At 40.9% G+C, this 17,600-nt stretch overlaps 1 protein-coding gene across 1 annotated transcript in view; it reads left to right on the top strand.

The window, feature by feature from the left end:
* The window catches only part of SF3B3 (splicing factor 3b subunit 3), a gene marked incomplete at both ends in the record, with an annotated part of 52,149 nt that continues 34,549 nt past the window's right edge, over nucleotides 1–17,600 (top strand). Inside the window, 9 exons of the mRNA XM_080702602.1 lie at nucleotides 1–70; nucleotides 1,171–1,497; nucleotides 2,690–2,862; nucleotides 3,615–3,756; nucleotides 6,611–6,723; nucleotides 8,145–8,282; nucleotides 10,433–10,536; nucleotides 15,980–16,145; nucleotides 17,309–17,404. Coding sequence (XP_080558728.1) covers nucleotides 1–70; nucleotides 1,171–1,497; nucleotides 2,690–2,862; nucleotides 3,615–3,756; nucleotides 6,611–6,723; nucleotides 8,145–8,282; nucleotides 10,433–10,536; nucleotides 15,980–16,145; nucleotides 17,309–17,404 — 1,329 coding nt within the window. The remainder of the gene's footprint in view (nucleotides 71–1,170; nucleotides 1,498–2,689; nucleotides 2,863–3,614; nucleotides 3,757–6,610; nucleotides 6,724–8,144; nucleotides 8,283–10,432; nucleotides 10,537–15,979; nucleotides 16,146–17,308; nucleotides 17,405–17,600) is intronic.

The raw sequence follows: 17,600 nt of genomic DNA on the forward strand, positions 1-17,600 counted from the left end.
ATGTTTCTGTACAACCTGACCTTGCAGCGAGCCACTGGCATCAGTTTTGCCATTCATGGTAACTTTTCTGGTAAGTTATCTAGTTGCTATCTTTGTAAATTGAAATGAGTCCAAACATTTTGCTTATTTCTTGTGGAGGAAATGTTTTTCATTTATAGGCAAATCTTGTTGGTTTATGTTTTATGTCCTTAGCTATCTTTACTATATGAGATGTGTGTTATCTGATACTTAATTTCAGATGCATTTGTTAGCTCACAGTGTATAATGATTCATATTAGAGGCACACATTTCTTAGCTGGTGCTGGGTTATCTGTATTGCTCTGAAACAAGATTTGTAAGTCATGATCTTTAATCTTAAATTTGATATCAGATTGTATAAAAAGAATGTGTACAAGCTGGACATGGTGGCACACGCTTGTAATCCCAGTATTTAGGAGGCTGAGACAGGAGGATCTTGGTTCTCGGACAGCCTTAGCTACTTAGGCCCATTGAAACTCAGTGAGATCCTGTTTCAAAATAAAGAATAAAAAAATAGGAGTGTGGGTGTAGCTCAGGTAGAATGCCCCATGGTTCCATCCCCAGTACTGCAAAAAAAAAAAAAGTGTGCAGGTATTAGGTTGCTAGAGAGTAGTGGGTTTTTTTATTTTTTGGCATTCACCCTTTATATTTTGTCACACTTGGGAGGCAGAGACAGGAGGATCACAAGTTTGAATCTAGCCTCAGCAGCTTAGTAAAACCCTGTTTAAAAATTTTAAAAAATGTAGCTGGGCGTGTTGGTGCACGCTTGTAATTTCAGCATTTGGGAGGCTGCGGCTGGAGGATCATGGTTTGAGGACAGCCTCAGCTACTTAGGCCTTCTGCAACTTAGTGAAACCCTGTTTCAAAATAAAAAATAAAGCAGGGGGTGTAGTTCGGAGGTCAAATGCCCCTGGGTTCCATCCCCAGACCCGCAAAAAACAAAAAATAAAAAGTGTTGTAGTTGGAAGGTAGAATGCCCCTGGCTTCAAACCCTAGCACCAAAATAAAGTATTTTTTTCAAGTAGGATAAATGACTATAAAAAGTAGCCCCCCCCACACAGCTTGTTATCTTCTGTGGTATTTCAGTTTATCTAGGTTACTTTGGGGACTAGTTCTGGTGCTTATGATCTTTTTTTTTTTTTGGTGATCTAGGAACCAAACAACAGGAAATTGTTGTTTCTCGTGGAAAGATCTTGGAGCTCCTTCGCCCAGACCCCAACACTGGGAAAGTGCATACCCTCCTCACCGTGGAAGTGTTTGGTGTTATCCGGTCGCTTATGGCCTTTAGGCTGACGGGTGGCACCAAAGACTACATTGTAGTTGGCAGTGACTCAGGCCGCATTGTTATCTTGGAATACCAGCCATCGAAGAATATGTTTGAGAAAATTCACCAAGAAACTTTTGGTAAAAGTGGATGCCGCCGAATTGTTCCTGGACAGTTCTTAGCAGTGGATCCCAAAGGGCGAGCTGTTATGATAAGTGAGTGACTTGATTTCTTTCTTCCGTTGAGCGCATCTCTGATTCTATAAGTGCTGGGTTTAGTCTTAACACTTTGGTGATTTTGACAGTATGTCAGCTTGTCACTTCCATGGGTGAAGTTCAGTATCATCCTTAGATTATGTGGTGTGGTTTCAAGTTGCATTTCCTGTTTTTTTTTTAAGTTGTATTTTGTTTTAAAACAATGGGAAATGTTTTTAAGGTATCTGTTTTACCCTTACCTGTTGGAAGTCTTTTTCAGTTCCTCATACGGGATAAACACTACAATGAAACGGTCATAAATTCTTAGCAAATGTGGTTGCTTTCATCAGCCTGAAATGATGATTCATATTCATGTCTCTTCTCTGAGAAAGACTTGAAGAAAACTGTGTATCTGATCAGGCTTCTGGAGCGCAACCCTTCCTGAACAGTTGTGCAATTGTTAGCTCTGATTCAAAGAATTTACAGTTTAATTAGTTTTTGTTAAGTTTTTTGATGTCCTTAAATTTAGGGTACATTAAATATTTTTGAAGAGTTAGTGGGATATTAAGATTTCTATTAGGGAAGGCACCAAAATTATGCTATCGTCTAAAATAGCAGAGTTCACAGTTATTATAGTTGTCAAGTTAGTGCTGCTTATTAATAAAAATTTATGTATAAATATATGTTTAAATCAGGCATGGGCACACACTTGTAATCCCAGTACTTAGAAGCTGAGACAAGAGGATTGCAGCTTCACTGTCAGCCTCAGCTACTGCAATTTAGTGAGACCCTGTTTCAAAATAAAGAATAAAGCTGGGTGTGGTAGTGCACACTTGTAATCCCAGCATTTGGGAGGCTGAGACAGGAGGATCGCAGCTCACAGAGCCTCAGCTGCTTAGTGAGGACCTTTGCAACTCAGTGAAACCCTGTTTCAGAATAAAGAATAAAAAATAGGGGTGGGGTATAGCTTGGAGGTAGACTGCCTCTGGGTTTAATCCCCAATACTGTAAAAAAAAAAAAAAAAAAATAGGGCTGAGGAATAGCTCAGAGATAGAATGCCCCTGGGTTCAATCTTCAGTCCCCAGTACCACACCAATGTGTGTGTGTGTGCATGCGTGCACATATATATATATATATTCTTAAGTCATAACCTAAGTCTAGATGTTCTTTGTCTATGTGGAAATTAGGTATGTTTTGTCTCCTTCAATTGCAGGTGCTATTGAGAAACAGAAGTTGGTGTATATCTTGAACAGAGATGCTGCAGCCCGACTAACCATTTCCTCTCCTCTGGAGGCCCACAAAGCGAACACTTTAGTATATCATGTAGTTGGAGTAGATGTGGGATTTGAAAATCCAATGTTTGCTTGTCTGGAAATGGATTATGAGGTAATGGGGACCATGTCTTTTATTTCTTCCAGTTGTCTCATTGTTATCATAAAATTTCTTAAAACTTGAGTAAATTTTAAGTCTGTCCTGCTAGCTGATCTTTTCCATATTTTAAATGCCTTACTGAAATTCTGTGAAATGCTTCAGACCTTAACAGACTATATAGTATAGTCTGCCTTGATTTAAACAATTTTCCTGTGGACCAAGGGATTTGTTAGAAAAAACTCTGAAAAAGGTGACACAGTGTTTAGAATATTTTCTTCAAAGCGAGGTGGTGAAAGGCAAAGTAGATCATACCATTCTTTACCTTGTGTATCCTTCAGTAGGGGATCCTTGGATCCAGAATTTGGAAATTTGAATTCTTTTTCTAGCTCTGCTGTTATATAGTAGCATGAACTTTGTTAAACCATTTGGCATCTGTGGACCTCTGTTTCCCTTTTTATTTATTTATTTTATTATTATTATTACTTTGGTGGTACTGGGAATAGAACCCAGGGGCTTTCTACCTCCAGGCTATACTCCCAGACCTATTTTATACTTTATTTGGGAACAGGGTCTCACTAAGTAGCTGAGGCTGGCTTCGAACCTGTGCGATCCTCCTGTCTCAGCCTCCCAAGCGCGGGGATTACAAGCATGTGCCACCACGCCCGGCTGTTTCCCTTTTTAAATTGAGCAGTGTTGATGTCCTTTCCACATCCTAAAATTCTTCGGTTTTATGGTATTGATTACTTATTCTCACTATTTTTCTCTAGGAAGCAGACAATGATCCCACTGGGGAAGCAGCTGCTAACACCCAGCAGACCCTTACCTTCTATGAGCTGGACCTAGGCTTAAATCATGTGGTCCGGAAATACAGTGAGCCTTTGGAGGAACACGGCAACTTCCTTATTACAGGTGTATATATATATATATATATATATTTTTTTTTTTTTTTTGTACAGCTGCTTTATATCCTTTTTTTTATATACATTTTATGCCCAAACTTAATAGGGTTTGGAAATGAATCCATTTTTAGTAAATTGACTACCTTGTCTATGTTTTGTTGAGGTTAGAAATTAATTTGGTGGCCAGGTATGGCGGCGCACGCTTGTAATTCCCGCGCTTGGGAGGCTGAGACAGGAGGATTGCATGGGTGCGAAGCCAGCCTCAGCTACTTAGTGAGGCTTTCAGCAGCTTAGTGAGACCCTGTTCCCAAATAAAGTATAAAATAGGTCTGGGAGTATAGCCTGGAGGTAGAAAAGCTCCTGGGTTCCACCTCTATTACTACAGAAAGGAAGGAAATTAACTTGGTGAACTTTGGGCATAGTGGCGCACGCTTGTAATTCCAGCATTTGGGAGGCTGAGATAGGAGAATTACGGTTAGAGGATAGCCTTGGCTACTTAGTGAGGCCCTTTGCAACTCATTGAGACCCTGTTTCAAAATAAAGAATAAAAAATAGGGCTGGGGATGTAGCTCATGGGTAGAATGACCCTGGATTCCATCCTTAGTGCCTCAAAAAGAAAAAAGTTTAGCCGGGTGTGGTGGCACATGCTTGTAATCCCAGCATTCGGGAGGTTGAGACAGGAGGATCACGGTTCGTGGACAGCCTCAGCTACTTAGTGAGGCCCTTAACAACTCAGTGAGACCCTGTTTCAAAAAAAAAAAATTGGGCAGGGATTGTAGTTCGGAGGGCAAATGGCCTCTGGATTCCATCCAGCCCCATACCCGCAAAAAAAAAAAAAAAAAAAAAAAGAAAATTAATTTGGTGGAGTGATGAAATATATAAATATATGTATATGAGCAGAGTATCTAGCTCCTTAAGTAGCAGTTATACATTATTGAGGACAGGAAAGAAGGACACAGTTGCCTTCGAGTTGATTACTGGTATGATAATTTGGCTATAGTCAGTCTTTCCCTCTCACCCTTACCTGCTTCTTTGAAAAGACAGATGACATGGGAAAAGCTAACAAGATAAAACTAAGTGTCTGAAAGTTTAGATGAGTCTGAAAGTTTAGATGAAATAGAAATCTTTTGAAAACTTATCAAAATTGATCCAGAAAAATCATGGATAGTGATACATGTTTGTAATCCCAGTATTTGGGAGAATGAGAAGAATCACAGGTTCCAGGGCAGCCTCAGCAACTAGTGAAGTTCCCATCAACTAGCCAGATCTTTTCCAAATAAAAATAAAATAGGGATGGTGGTATAGCTCAGAAGTAGGATGCCCTTGGGTTCAGTCCTTCCACCCCCAATTTTTTTTTTAATTCAAACAAATTAAGAACCCGGATAGAGAGCTGGGCGTGGTGGTGCACGTTTGTAATTCCAGAATTTGGAGGCTGAGACAGGAGGATTGCGGTTCACTGACAGCTTTGGCTACTACTTAGTGAGGCCCTTTGCAACTTAGACCCTGTCTCAAAATTAAAAAAAAATTAGGGCTTGGGGGTGTAGCTTGGAGGTAGGATGCCCTGAGTTTCATTCCCAGTACTGCCCAAAAAAAAAAAAAAAAACAAAAAAAACTAGATAGACCAACATTCTTTAATGAAATTGGAGCAGTAGTAAAAACCTTCCCAAAAATACAAGGTCTGGGGATCTCATTTACTATTTTGTGGAAGTTTCTGTATTCCATTTAAAGACAAATAATAAAAGTATTTTTATTAAAGATAAGAAAACTGCCTATAATCTCAGTACTTGGAGGCTGAGACAGGAGAATCACAGGTTCAAAGCCAGCCTCAGCAACTTATGAGGCTCTTAGCAATTTAGTGAGACCCTGTTTCAAAATAAATAAAAGTAGGCCTAAGGGTATAGCTTAGAGGTAAAATGCCCTGAGATTCCATCCCCACACATACACACAAATAAGAAAACTACCACTTAATAAGCCTTAAAATGACTCAGTACTAAAAGTGGGAATGAACCTCCAGGCTATACTCCCAGGCCTATTTTTATATTTTTATTTGGAAACAGGGTCTCTTAAGCCAGTGAGGCTGGCTTCAAACCCATGCAATCCTCCTGTCTCTCCTGTCTCCGCCTCCCAAGCGCCAAGCTTGGGGATTACAAGCGTGCGCCACCACACCCACCCCCCCCCTTTTTTTTTTTTTGTGGTACTTGGGGTGGAACCCAGGGGCTTTTCTATCTCTGGGCTATACTCCCAGACCTATTTTATAATTTATTTGGAAACAGGGTCTCACTAAGTTATTGAGAGCCTCACTTAAGTAGCTGAGGCTGGCTTTGAACCTGTACAACTCTCCAGTCTCAGCCTCCCAAGCGCTGGTATTACAAGTGTGTGTCACCACGCCCGGCTCCAGTTCCTATTTTTTATTCTTTATTTTGAAACAGGGTCTCACTAAGTTGCAGAGGTGTCACTAAGTAGCTGAGGCTAGCCATGAACATGTGGTTCTCCTGTCTCAGCCTCCCAAGTATTGGGATTTCAAACATGTGCCGCCACACCTGGCTAAGACACTATTTTTAAAGTAACTGTGGGATACCCATGTCTTGTAGGTGTTTAGATTATAGGTCTGAAGCTAAGCACTGAGTTTTGGGTTTAGCCATAAAAATTTGATTTTGTTATTAAGGTTAAGATTATCCAAATTTTCCACAGTAGACACAAGCTGTTCCATCATTAGTTGGCATGGACATCAGGGTGAACAAACTCTTGGAATGTTTCTCAACTTTGGGTACAGCTGGTATCAAGTGGTGACGGAGAAATAGTTGAAAGCCAAAGTAATTCATAGGTGTGTCAAGTCACTGTTAAGTTTTACTGTCTCTTAACAGTTCCAGGAGGATCAGATGGTCCAAGTGGAGTTCTCATCTGCTCTGAAAACTATATCACCTACAAGAACTTTGGTGATCAACCAGATATTCGATGTCCAATTCCCAGAAGACGGGTAAGGCCTTGGCCATTAGAAGAGATTTGTTTGTGATATGAATTAGTACGTTTGTAATTGGAGTGTTGTCTCTTAGTTATGTATGGTTTCAGTTTTTTGTAAATGTTATTTTTAATGAAGTGATACATTTTAGTAGAATATTCTTTGAGAAAGGGAATTAAAAACTAAAATTGCAATTCAGAGAAATATATGGACCATTACCAATTTGGAATTCCTGAGTTTCTATTTGAAGAAGCCAGGCATATTTGTTGAAGTTAGACTGTCTTATATTCTCTTTTTCTTCCTCCAACCCAGCATCTTTTTTTTTTAACGTCCAACATGCAGAAAACTTAACAAACAGTAGAGGAGGCCAAGACACAAGGCTCACAGGTTCAAAGCCAACCTTGACGACTTAGCGAGACTCAGCAACCTAGTGAGACCCTGTTACCACATTAGAAAGAAAACTGGGCTGGGGTGTAGCTTGGAGTAAAAATGCCTCTAGGTTTAATATCCAGTACCAAAGAAAAAAACAGAACAATAAATTCTTGTATGCTCCTCACATAAATTCACCTTCACCAGTGATACACCCCCCCCCCCCCCGCGCCGGTCTGAGGATGGAACTGGAACTGAGGGGCATTCTACCTTTGAGCTACACCTCCAGTCCTATTTTTTATTTTGAAATGGGGTCTCACTGAGTTGCAAAGGGCCTTACTACGTAGCTGAGGCTGTTTACAAACTGCGATCCTCCTGTCTCAGCCTCCCAAATGCTGGGTTTTTACAAGCATCCCCCACCACGCCCAGATGTAGTGCTCACTTTAAATGGTTATTTTCAAGCTGAGTGAGTGTGGTGCCGCATGTTGGCAATCCAGTACTTGGGAGGCTGAGACAGGAGGATCGCACAGGTTCGAAGCCAGCCTCAGCTACTTAGTGAGGCTCTCAGCAACTTAGTGATACCCTGTTTCAAAATAAAATAATAAAATAGGTCTGGGAGTATAGATAGCCCAGAGGTAAAAGGCCCCTGGGTTCCATCCCCAGTACCACACACAAGTAAATAAGTAAATAAGTAAAATAAAGCAGGATCTGGGAGTGTAGCCTGGAGGTAGAAAGTCCCTGGGTTTCATCACCAGTACCACACACACAAAAAAAATGGTTATTTTTCAAGTGGTGATAATTGGTATGAATAAGAGAATACTATATCTATGTTTACTGAAAATTGATAATATACGTGGTTTGTTACTTTTATTCTGTGGAGACGTTCTGTGAACAATCGGGCAATTGCTTAGATCTCTGTTTAGGAATTGGCAAACACTCTTCAACTGGCTTTCTCTGGCTTGTGTGTTGCATCTCAGGTGGCCTGTACGCTTCCTGTTGGTAAGATGCATAGCTCCAGAAATAAGAAGTAATTATTTCTAAAATGTTGATTGTGTATTTGATTTTGCTAGAATGATCTTGATGACCCTGAAAGAGGAATGATTTTTGTCTGCTCTGCCACCCATAAGACCAAGTCGATGTTCTTCTTTTTGGCTCAAACTGAGCAGGGAGATATCTTCAAGATCACTTTGGAGACAGATGAGGATATGGTAAGTAGCCCAGGTCTTCACGAAAGAGGCTAAATTAAACAAAACAAAAAATATTTGTGCTCTAATTTGGTAAGTTTCTACATTTTAATTTTAATGTCATTACTCTTAATCACACATATTGAGTTTTGTAAAGCTTTACAAACCATTTATTTATTGCAGCTCTAGTCTAAAATGAAGTAGGAAGGACAATTGATGCATTGGAAACTTAGGATGCTTTAGAAGGGATATCTTTGGGCCTTTATTTATTTATGTTTATTTATTTATTTATTTGTGGTACTGGGGATGGAACCCAGGGGTTTTGTACCTCCGGGCTATTCCCCTAGACCTAATTTGTATTTTTATTTGGAAACATCTCACTAGTTTGCTGAGAACCTCACTAAGTAAGTAGCTGAGGCTGGCTGCGAACCTGTCATCCTCTTGTCTCAGCCTCCCAGGTACTGGGATTATAAGCGTGTGCCACTATGCCCGGCTCCTATTTTTTATTTATTTTGAAACAAGTCTTGCTAGGTTGTTGAGAGTTTCTGAGGCTTTCCTCAAACCTGCAGTCCTCTGGTCTCAGCCTTCCAAGTACTGGGATTACACGCATGCACCACTATGCCTGGCTTTTCCATTCTGATTGATAGATACATCTGGTCTAGTAATCTTGTATATAAGATGGGGTAATGCTACTTTAAGTGATTATTTTTCAGGTGGTGAAATATTGATGTGAATGAGAGAAAGCTCTCTACTGAAACTTGCAACATACGTGATTTTTTTTTTTTTTTTTTTTTTTTGGCGGTATGGGGATGGAAGCCTGGGCCATTCTACCTTCGAGCTATGCCCTCAGCCCTATTTTTATTATTTATTTTTGAAACAAGGTCTCACTGAGTTGCAAAGGGCCTCACTAAGTAGCTGAGGCTGTCTGCGACAGTGACCCTCCTGTTTCAGCTTCCCAAATGCTGGGATTACTAGCATGCACCATCACGCCTGGCATTCTTCATTTTTTATTTTATTTATTTATTTTTTGTGGTACTGGGGATGGAACACAGGGGCCTTCTACCTCCGGGCTACACTCCCAGACCTATTTTATATTTTATTTGGAAACAGGGTCTCTTAAGCCAGCGCAGCTGGCTTTGAACCTACGTGATCCTCCTATCTCAGCCTCCCAAGCGTGGGGATTACAAGCGGGCGCCACCACACCCAGCTTTTATTCTTTATTTTGAAGCAGGGCCTCAATTAATTGCAGAGGGCTCACTAAGTATATCAGGCTGGCCAGGAACCTGTGATCCTCCTGTCTTACTTCCTAAGTGCTAGGATTACAAGCATGCATCAGGGTACTCAGCTTCTCATTTCTTATTTTGAAACAGTTTCACTAAGTTTCAGAGGGCCTCACTAAGTAGCTAAGGCTTGGCCTTGAACCTGTGATCCTCCCATCTCAGGTTCCCATGTGCTGGGATTATAACTGTGCTAACACACCCGTCTTGATCTCTTTTATCCTTTGATTGTGCTCTTTGCAAAATTGAGCCATTTCCAGCTGGGCTTTGGAGCATGCTTGTAATCCCAGCATTTGGGAGGCTAAAACATGAGGATCGCAGTTTGCAGACAGCCTCAGCTACTTAGTGAGGCCCTTTGCAACTCAGTGAGACCCTGTTTCACAATAAAGAATAATAAACAGGGTTGGGGGTGTAGCTTGGAGATAAAATGTCCCCAGGGTCCATTCCCAGTACTGCTACATAAATAGCTCGGAGGTAGACTGACTCTGACTTACATTCCCAGTATCGCCAAAAAAAAAAAAAAAAGCAGTCTTAATATATAAGCACGCAAGGTTGGCCTGTGAGCCTTAGTGTTGTGTGTATGGGTGGGTGGGGTACTGGGGATAGAACCTAGAGGCATTCTACCTCCGGGCCTATTTTATTTTTTTATTGGGAACAAGGTCTTACTAGGTTGATGCGTCTCACAACTTTCTGCGTCTGTCCCTGAACCAGCCATCCTCTTGTCTCAGCCTCCCAAGTACTGGGATTACAGACATGCATCACCACGTCCGACTATAGCCTTTTGACTCCTGGTTTAGATACTGACTATAGGGTTTCATTTGCTCCTCAACCATGGCTTATTCCATGGCCAACCTTCACTTGCCTGCATACACTAGCATGCTTTTCTTCTCATTGCAGGTAACTGAGATCCGGCTGAAGTATTTTGATACTGTGCCCGTTGCTGCTGCTATGTGTGTTCTTAAAACAGGCTTCCTTTTTGTAGCATCAGAATTTGGAAACCAGTAAGTAATCCTTATGTTACTCTCTGTTACCTGGTTACTGTGAAAGTTGGCAAGGGAGAGTTGTGGTTTCGAGGTTTGGGATCTTACAATACTAAGCACTAATTAAAATAACATTTTAGTTTTTCAAAACAAGTTTTTCTTTTTTCTTTACATTCTTTTTTAGTTTTCTTTCCTTCAGTGGTTTCGACTGATAACCTCTATTAGTGTTTGCAGAAATGTCTTTAGACGTTCTCTCTTTAGCTTTTTGTTGAACATTACCTTGAATATTTATTGAGCTAATTAATGTTTAAGAAATTTCCAGGAGCACTTCATTTCCCGCTCTAAAGTTGACAATGGCTAGTGCCCACCTTGCCCAGCTGCTTCACCAGTCCTCCTAGACGCAGCGTCATATTAGTGACTGATGTGCAGGTTGTAGCAGTTGAAGTGTAAAATCCAAATCTGTCCTCTGCTTCTTTCAGTCTTATGTTAACTTCTGTTTTTACTGATGAAATTATTTTCATTATCCTTACATTAAAATCTTCACCCCCAGTACCACCAAAAAAAAAAAATATTTGAGGACTTTTTATTGCCAAGTGTAAAAAATCAGTCTCCAGTTCCAAATTTAAGATCAGTATCTAAGACTTCAAATTACTTACATAAACATTAGTCTTCCCAGTATCTGCTAAAGTATATGCCATAGCACTTTACTAATCTAACACTCAGTTTTCTCATATTTTTTTTTTTTTCTTTTGTACTGGGAATTGAACCCAGAGGCATTCTACCTCTGAGCTACACCCCCTCCTTTATTTTTTATTTTTAAGTTGCAGAGGGCCTCAATAAAAGCTGCTGCTGGCCATGAACCTGCAATCCTCCTGTCTCGACTTCCCAGATACTGGGATTACATGCGTGTGTCACCATGCCCAGCTCCTTTTTAATTTTTAAGTTTGAAATAAGGTCTCCTAAGTTGCTGTGGCTGGGTTTGAACACAAAATTCTCTTGTCTCAGCCTTCCAAGTCCTGGGATTACCCCATATACCTTTAAATAATTTCTAGATAACTTACAATACTTAATGTAATGTAAGTGCTGTATAAATCATTCTTATACTATATTGCCTAAAGAATAATGACAAAAGTCTGTATATGTTCAGTACAGAGTTTGTACATGTATATAGTACTGAGGGTTGAACCCAGGGCATCTGATCTCTAAGCTACACCCCTAGACATTTTTATTTTGAAATGGGGTGTCCCTAAGTTGTTGAGGGTCTTGCTAATTTTGTGTGTGGGGGGGGTACTGGGGTTCCTGGAAAGCCTTCTACCTCCGGGCTATACTCCCAGACACCTGTTTTTTATATTTTTATTTGGAAACAGGGTCTCTTAAGCCAGTGTGGCTGGCTTCAAACCTGTGAGATCCTTCTGTCTCCGCCTCCCAAGCACAGGGATTACAAACATGCGCCACCATGCCCGGCCTCTTGCTAAATTTTTGAGGCTGGTTTTGAACCTCCAATCCTCTGTCTCAGTCTTCCAAGTACTGGGATTACAGGCATATACTATTGTACCCAACTGCAAGATATATATGTATAGTGTGTGTGTGTGTGTGTTAGTTATTGGGGATGGAACACGGGCCTTCTTCCTCTGGGATGCAACCCCATACCTCTTTTGTTTTTTATTTTTAAACAAGTCCTCACCAGTTTACTACTGAGTCTCTGACTAAGTTGCTAAGGCTGACTTCAAACCTGCGATCCTCCTATTTCAGCCTCCCAAGTACAGAGATTACAAGTGTACACTACCACACCCACCTGTAATTTTTTAAAAATTCTTATTTATATTTTACAGTACTGGGGATTGAACCCAGGGGCATTCTACCTTCGAGCTACACCCCTAGCCCTGTTTTCTATTTATTTTGGAAAGGTCTCACTAAGTTACTGAGAGCCTGACAAAGTTGCTAAGGCTGGCTTCAAACTTGTAATCGTCCTGTCTCAGCCTTCCAGGTACTGGGATTACAAACGTGTGCCAGTACACCCAGCTCTTTTGTTTATTTGCTTATTTATTTATTTTTTGATACTGAGAATTGAACCCAGGAATGCTTTACCAACTGAGATGCACCCCCAACCTGCCTGGCTACCCCGCCCAGCTTCCCTTAGTACTTTTCTTTATTTTCACTTTTTTTCCCCCCAGTATTGGGGATGGAACCCAAGGGCATTATACCTCCGAGCTACACCCCTAGCCCTACTTTTTTAGTCTTTTTATTTTTGAAACAGGGTCTCACTGAGCTGCGAAGGGCCTTGTTAAGTAGCTGAAGCTGTCCTTGAACCACAATCCTGTGCTCTCCACCTCCCAAATGCTGGGATTACAAACACGCTGGAATTAAAAGCGAGTGTCACCACACCCAGCTTTGTTTATTTTTACTTTGAAACAGGGTTTCACTAAGTTGCTGAGGCTGATCTTGAACTGCCAACCTCTTCTCTAAGCTTCTCAAATACTGGGATTACAGGTGTGCACCACCCTGCCCAACTCCTGTAGCATTTTTAAAGCTGTATAATATTCAGTCGTGTGAATAATAGATAATTTAAGTAAGCTTGTATTTATTTTTGGGTAGACTTTATTTTCTTTTTTTGTGTGTGTGTGTGTAGGTGGTACTGGGGATTGAATTTGCAGTCAATCTAACTTTGAGCTACATCCCCAGTCCTATTTTATTTTTTATTTTGAAATAGGGTGTCTCTAGATTGATGAGAGTCTCACTACTTGCTGAGGCTATTCTCAAACGTGTAGTCCTCCCATCTCAGCCTCAAAAGTACAGGGATTCAGGTGTGTGCTACTGTGCCCAGCTTTGTTGGGTAGACAGAGTCTCTGAACTGGGCATGGTGGTTCATGACTATAATCTCAGTACTTGGGAGACTGAGACAAGAGGATCGTAGGTGCAAGGACAGCCTCAGCAATGGAGCAAGGGTCCCATCAATCTAGCAAGAACCTGTCCCCTTCAAAAATATATGTATAAGATATAATGCATATGTTAAAGTATATACTACATATGATACAATACACATGCGCGCGCACACACATTAGGGGAATATCTAGCGTGGAGGTAGAATACCCTAATTCCCAGGACTACAAAAACAAACAAGATAAAGTCTTTGATCCAGGTTTCAAGGATTACAGGTTTGAGGTCAGCCTCAGTAACTTAACAAGACCCATATTTTAAAATAATAAATTAGGTTGGGGTTGTAGCTTGGGAATTAGAATGCCCCAGGTCCATTTCCTAGTGCCAAAAAAAATCCTCCAAAATGAAAATGATGATGGGCTCTGGATTAAGAATTAAACCCATATTGGGTATGGTGATACATGCTTGTAATCCATTACTCAGAAGGCTGAGACAAGGGAAAGGCACATTCAGGATGAAGCACATGGTAATTTTTTGGGGGGAGGGTGCACTGGAGATTTCACTCAGAGGCATTCTACCCTTTTTTTTGTGTGTGTGTGTGTGTGTGTGTTGCTGAAGATGGAACCCAGGGGCTTTCTACCTCTGGGCTATACTCCCAGGCCTATCTTATATTTTATTTGGAAACAGGGTCTCACTAAGTTGCTGAGAGCCTCACTAAGTAGCTAGGGCAGCTTTGAACCTGCACTATCCTCCTGTCTCAGTCTCCCAAGTACTGGGATCACAAGTGTGCACTACCACGCCCGGCTTCAGCCCTTTTTATTTTGAAATAGGGTCTCACTAGATTGCTGAGAGTCTCACTTCTTGCTGAGGCTCTTCTTGAACCTGCAGTCCTGTCTCAGTCTCCCAAGTACTGGGATCACAAGTGTGCAACACCATAGCCCGGCTCTACATGGTAATTTAGTGAGACCGTTTCAAAAGAAAAAGGACTGAGACTGTAACTTAGTGGTAGAATGCCACTGAGTTCAGTTTCTCCTAACATACGCCACCTTGCTAAGTTATTCTACAAACATTTGTGTGGGTGTTGTGTTGCATGCCTGTAATTTCATCTCTTTGAGAAGCTAAGGCAGAAGGATCACAAGTTCAGGGCCAGCCAGCCTTGGGAAGTTATAGCAAGAGCCTGTCTCAGATAAAATTCAGCCAGGCATGATGGCGCACGCTTGTAATCCCAGCGCTTGGGAGGCTGAGACATCGCACAGGTTGGAAGCCAGCCTCAGCTACTTAGACCCTGTTTCCAAATAAAGTATAAAATAGGTCTAGGAGCGTAGCTTGGAGGTAGAAAGCCCCTGGGTTCTACCCCCAGTACCACGAAATAAATAAATAAATAATAAAATTTTAAAGATGGCTGGGGATGAAGCTCAGTGGTAGTGTGCCATTGGGTTCAATCTATAGCACCACAAGGGGGGGGTTATAGCAATTTATACTTTAGCTGCAGCTGCAATGTGTCTATTTTGCCATGTGTCAACACTAGGTACTATATAAATTTAAAGTTACAGATTTGTTGGGTAACATTTTGTTTATTAAAGAGATTAGACTTTCAAATTTTATTTGGCTAGCATTTTTACCCTCTGTGAATTGCTTAGTTATACTTCTGCCTAAGTTTTTTTGGTATCCTTCATTGATGGTCAGAGACATTTTCAGGGAGTAGGCATAGCTGAATTCTCAGTGATTGCACTATAATTTCAGCTTTAAGTTTTCTAAGAGTATGCCTTGGTGTTCTCATTTTTCAGAGAGATAATAGTGCATACCTTACTGGGTTTTGTAGGTATTTAGTAAGAATACTTAGGCCAAGGACTAAGTACTTTTGTACACATTTAGTAAATATTGATTACTACTATTCTTGTAGAATGTTTTGGAATGCGAATAAAAGCACTCCTACTGGAACTGTCCTAGAACAGTACTTTAACACTGTTATATTTACCTGCAGTATTTTTTCTTTCTAATGATTATACGTACTTGGATAGAACTGTCATATAAAAAATAAATTGCCGGGCGTGGTGACGCATGCTTTTTAATCCCCGCGCCCGGGAGGCAGAAATAGGAGGATCGCATAGGTTCGAAGCCGCATTGGCTTAAGAGACCCTGTTTCCAAATAAAAAAATATAAAAATAGGTCTGGGAGTGTAGCCCGGAGGTAGAAGGGCTTCCAGGAACCCCAGTACCACCAAAAATAAATGTTTTCTTAAAATTTGTATTTTTAAGCTGGGCGTGGTGGCGCACGCTTGTAACCCCAGCATTTGGGAGGCTGAGACCGGAGGATCGCGGTTCATGCACAGCCTCAGTTGCTTAGTGAGGCCCCTCACAACTTAAACCCTGTTTCAAAGTGAAGAATAAAAAATAGGGCTGGGGTGCAGCTTGGAGGTAAAATGCCACTGGGTTCCATCTATTTTAATTTTTATGGAAATTTTTACACACAGAGATTGGAACAGTAATTTTTTAGTAGAATCAAGTAGCTCCAGGATTATGTTGGTATCAGACCTTGTCTTCAAGTAAGGAGTCTTTTTAACAAGTCTCTCTTTTCACCTCCCCAGTTACTTATATCAGATTGCACACCTTGGAGATGATGATGAAGAACCTGAGTTTTCATCTGCTATGCCTCTGGAGGAAGGAGACACATTCTTCTTTCAGCCAAGACCACTCAAAAACCTTGTGCTGGTGGATGAATTGGACAGCCTTTCTCCCATTCTGTTTTGCCAGGTGTGGGCCTTTCCACTCACCACTACAAAGAGCAGTGATAGTTAGCTGGTTTTGAATTTTGAGTGTCATGAGCTTAACGTTTTTTCCAGTTAAATTAAGATCTAGTCTAAGAACTGCATATCTTTTGGGGGGGGCTTACTGGTGTGTGAACCCCAGGGTGTTACACCCCCAACTCTCTTTTACTTTTTGTGTTGAAATTGGGTCTCAGCAGGAGGATCACGCAGGTTCGAAGCCAGCCGCTCTGATTTAGGAGACCCTGTTTCCAAATAAAAATGTAAAAATAGGTCTGGGAGTGTAGCCGGGAGGTAGAAGGGCTTCCAGGAACCCCAGTAGGTCTCAGTAGGTTGTTGAGAGTCCTGAAAAGTTGTTCAGACTGATCTTGAACCTGTGACCCTCTGTCTCAGCCTCCCAAATACTGGAATTACAGACATGTACCACCATGCCTGGCTAAGAACTTTATATCTGTGGAATCACTAGTTATATAAAGGTGGAACATAAGATTGGGAACTAAAAACCATAAATCTTTGGACCTTTTTTCCTGATAAAACATTTTGTATACAAATTCAATCCATGGCCAGGTGTGGTGCGTGTGTGTAATTTCACAAGAAGTTAGTTGCCTTTATAGGGTTCCTTAACTTTTTTGAGGGTTTACTAGGGATTGAACTCGGGGCATTCTACCTTTATTTTGTGTTTGTGGTCCCTATGTTTTTAATCAGAAGGAAACCATTTTAGGTGGTGGTTATACTACTCATGAATAAGTTCCTTGTAAACCTATTTAACTTCTTTGGAAAAACTTACTGCTTCAAACTGGTTTATCTTTTGAAACAGTGGAACTTTACGTCTTTGTGTTTTCGGGTTATCAGCCAGTTTAGTTTGTCCCTTAGAGTCCCAGGTTGTGCTGCACATGGTGGCATACTCCTGTAATGCCAGTATAATTGGGAAGCTGAGACAGGAGGATGGCAGTTTTAAGGACAGCTTCAACAACTTAGCAAGACCCTACTTCAAAATTTGAAAAGGGCTAAGGTGTAGCTTCGGTAGAATGCTCCTGGTTTTAAATCCTCAGTACCAAAAGTGGTGGTGGGGAGAATCTGAATTGAACAGATTTTAAAATTTAAAAATTGAACACAGTAGACATTTTTTCCTTTTGCTTGTTCTCTGTACAGATAGCTGATCTGGCCAATGAAGACACTCCACAGCTGTATGTGGCCTGTGGTAGGGGGCCTCGGTCATCGCTGAGAGTCTTAAGGCATGGACTTGAGGTAAGATGGGAATTTCTAGATTTTTTTGCATGGACAAAGTGATTTGTAGCTTTAATAAGTTAGTGATTTAATGTTTCTCTGAAAAACTATGTCCTTTCTCCCTCGATTCTCTTTAAAAAATAATGTCCTTTCTCCTTAATTTCCCTAAAGTTTATAGAATTCAGATTGCCTGTTTGTTAACTTATTAGCATTGTAA

This window comes from Muscardinus avellanarius, assembly GCF_963383645.1.
Source record: "Muscardinus avellanarius genome assembly, chromosome: 10".
NCBI lineage: Eukaryota > Metazoa > Chordata > Mammalia > Rodentia > Gliridae > Muscardinus > Muscardinus avellanarius.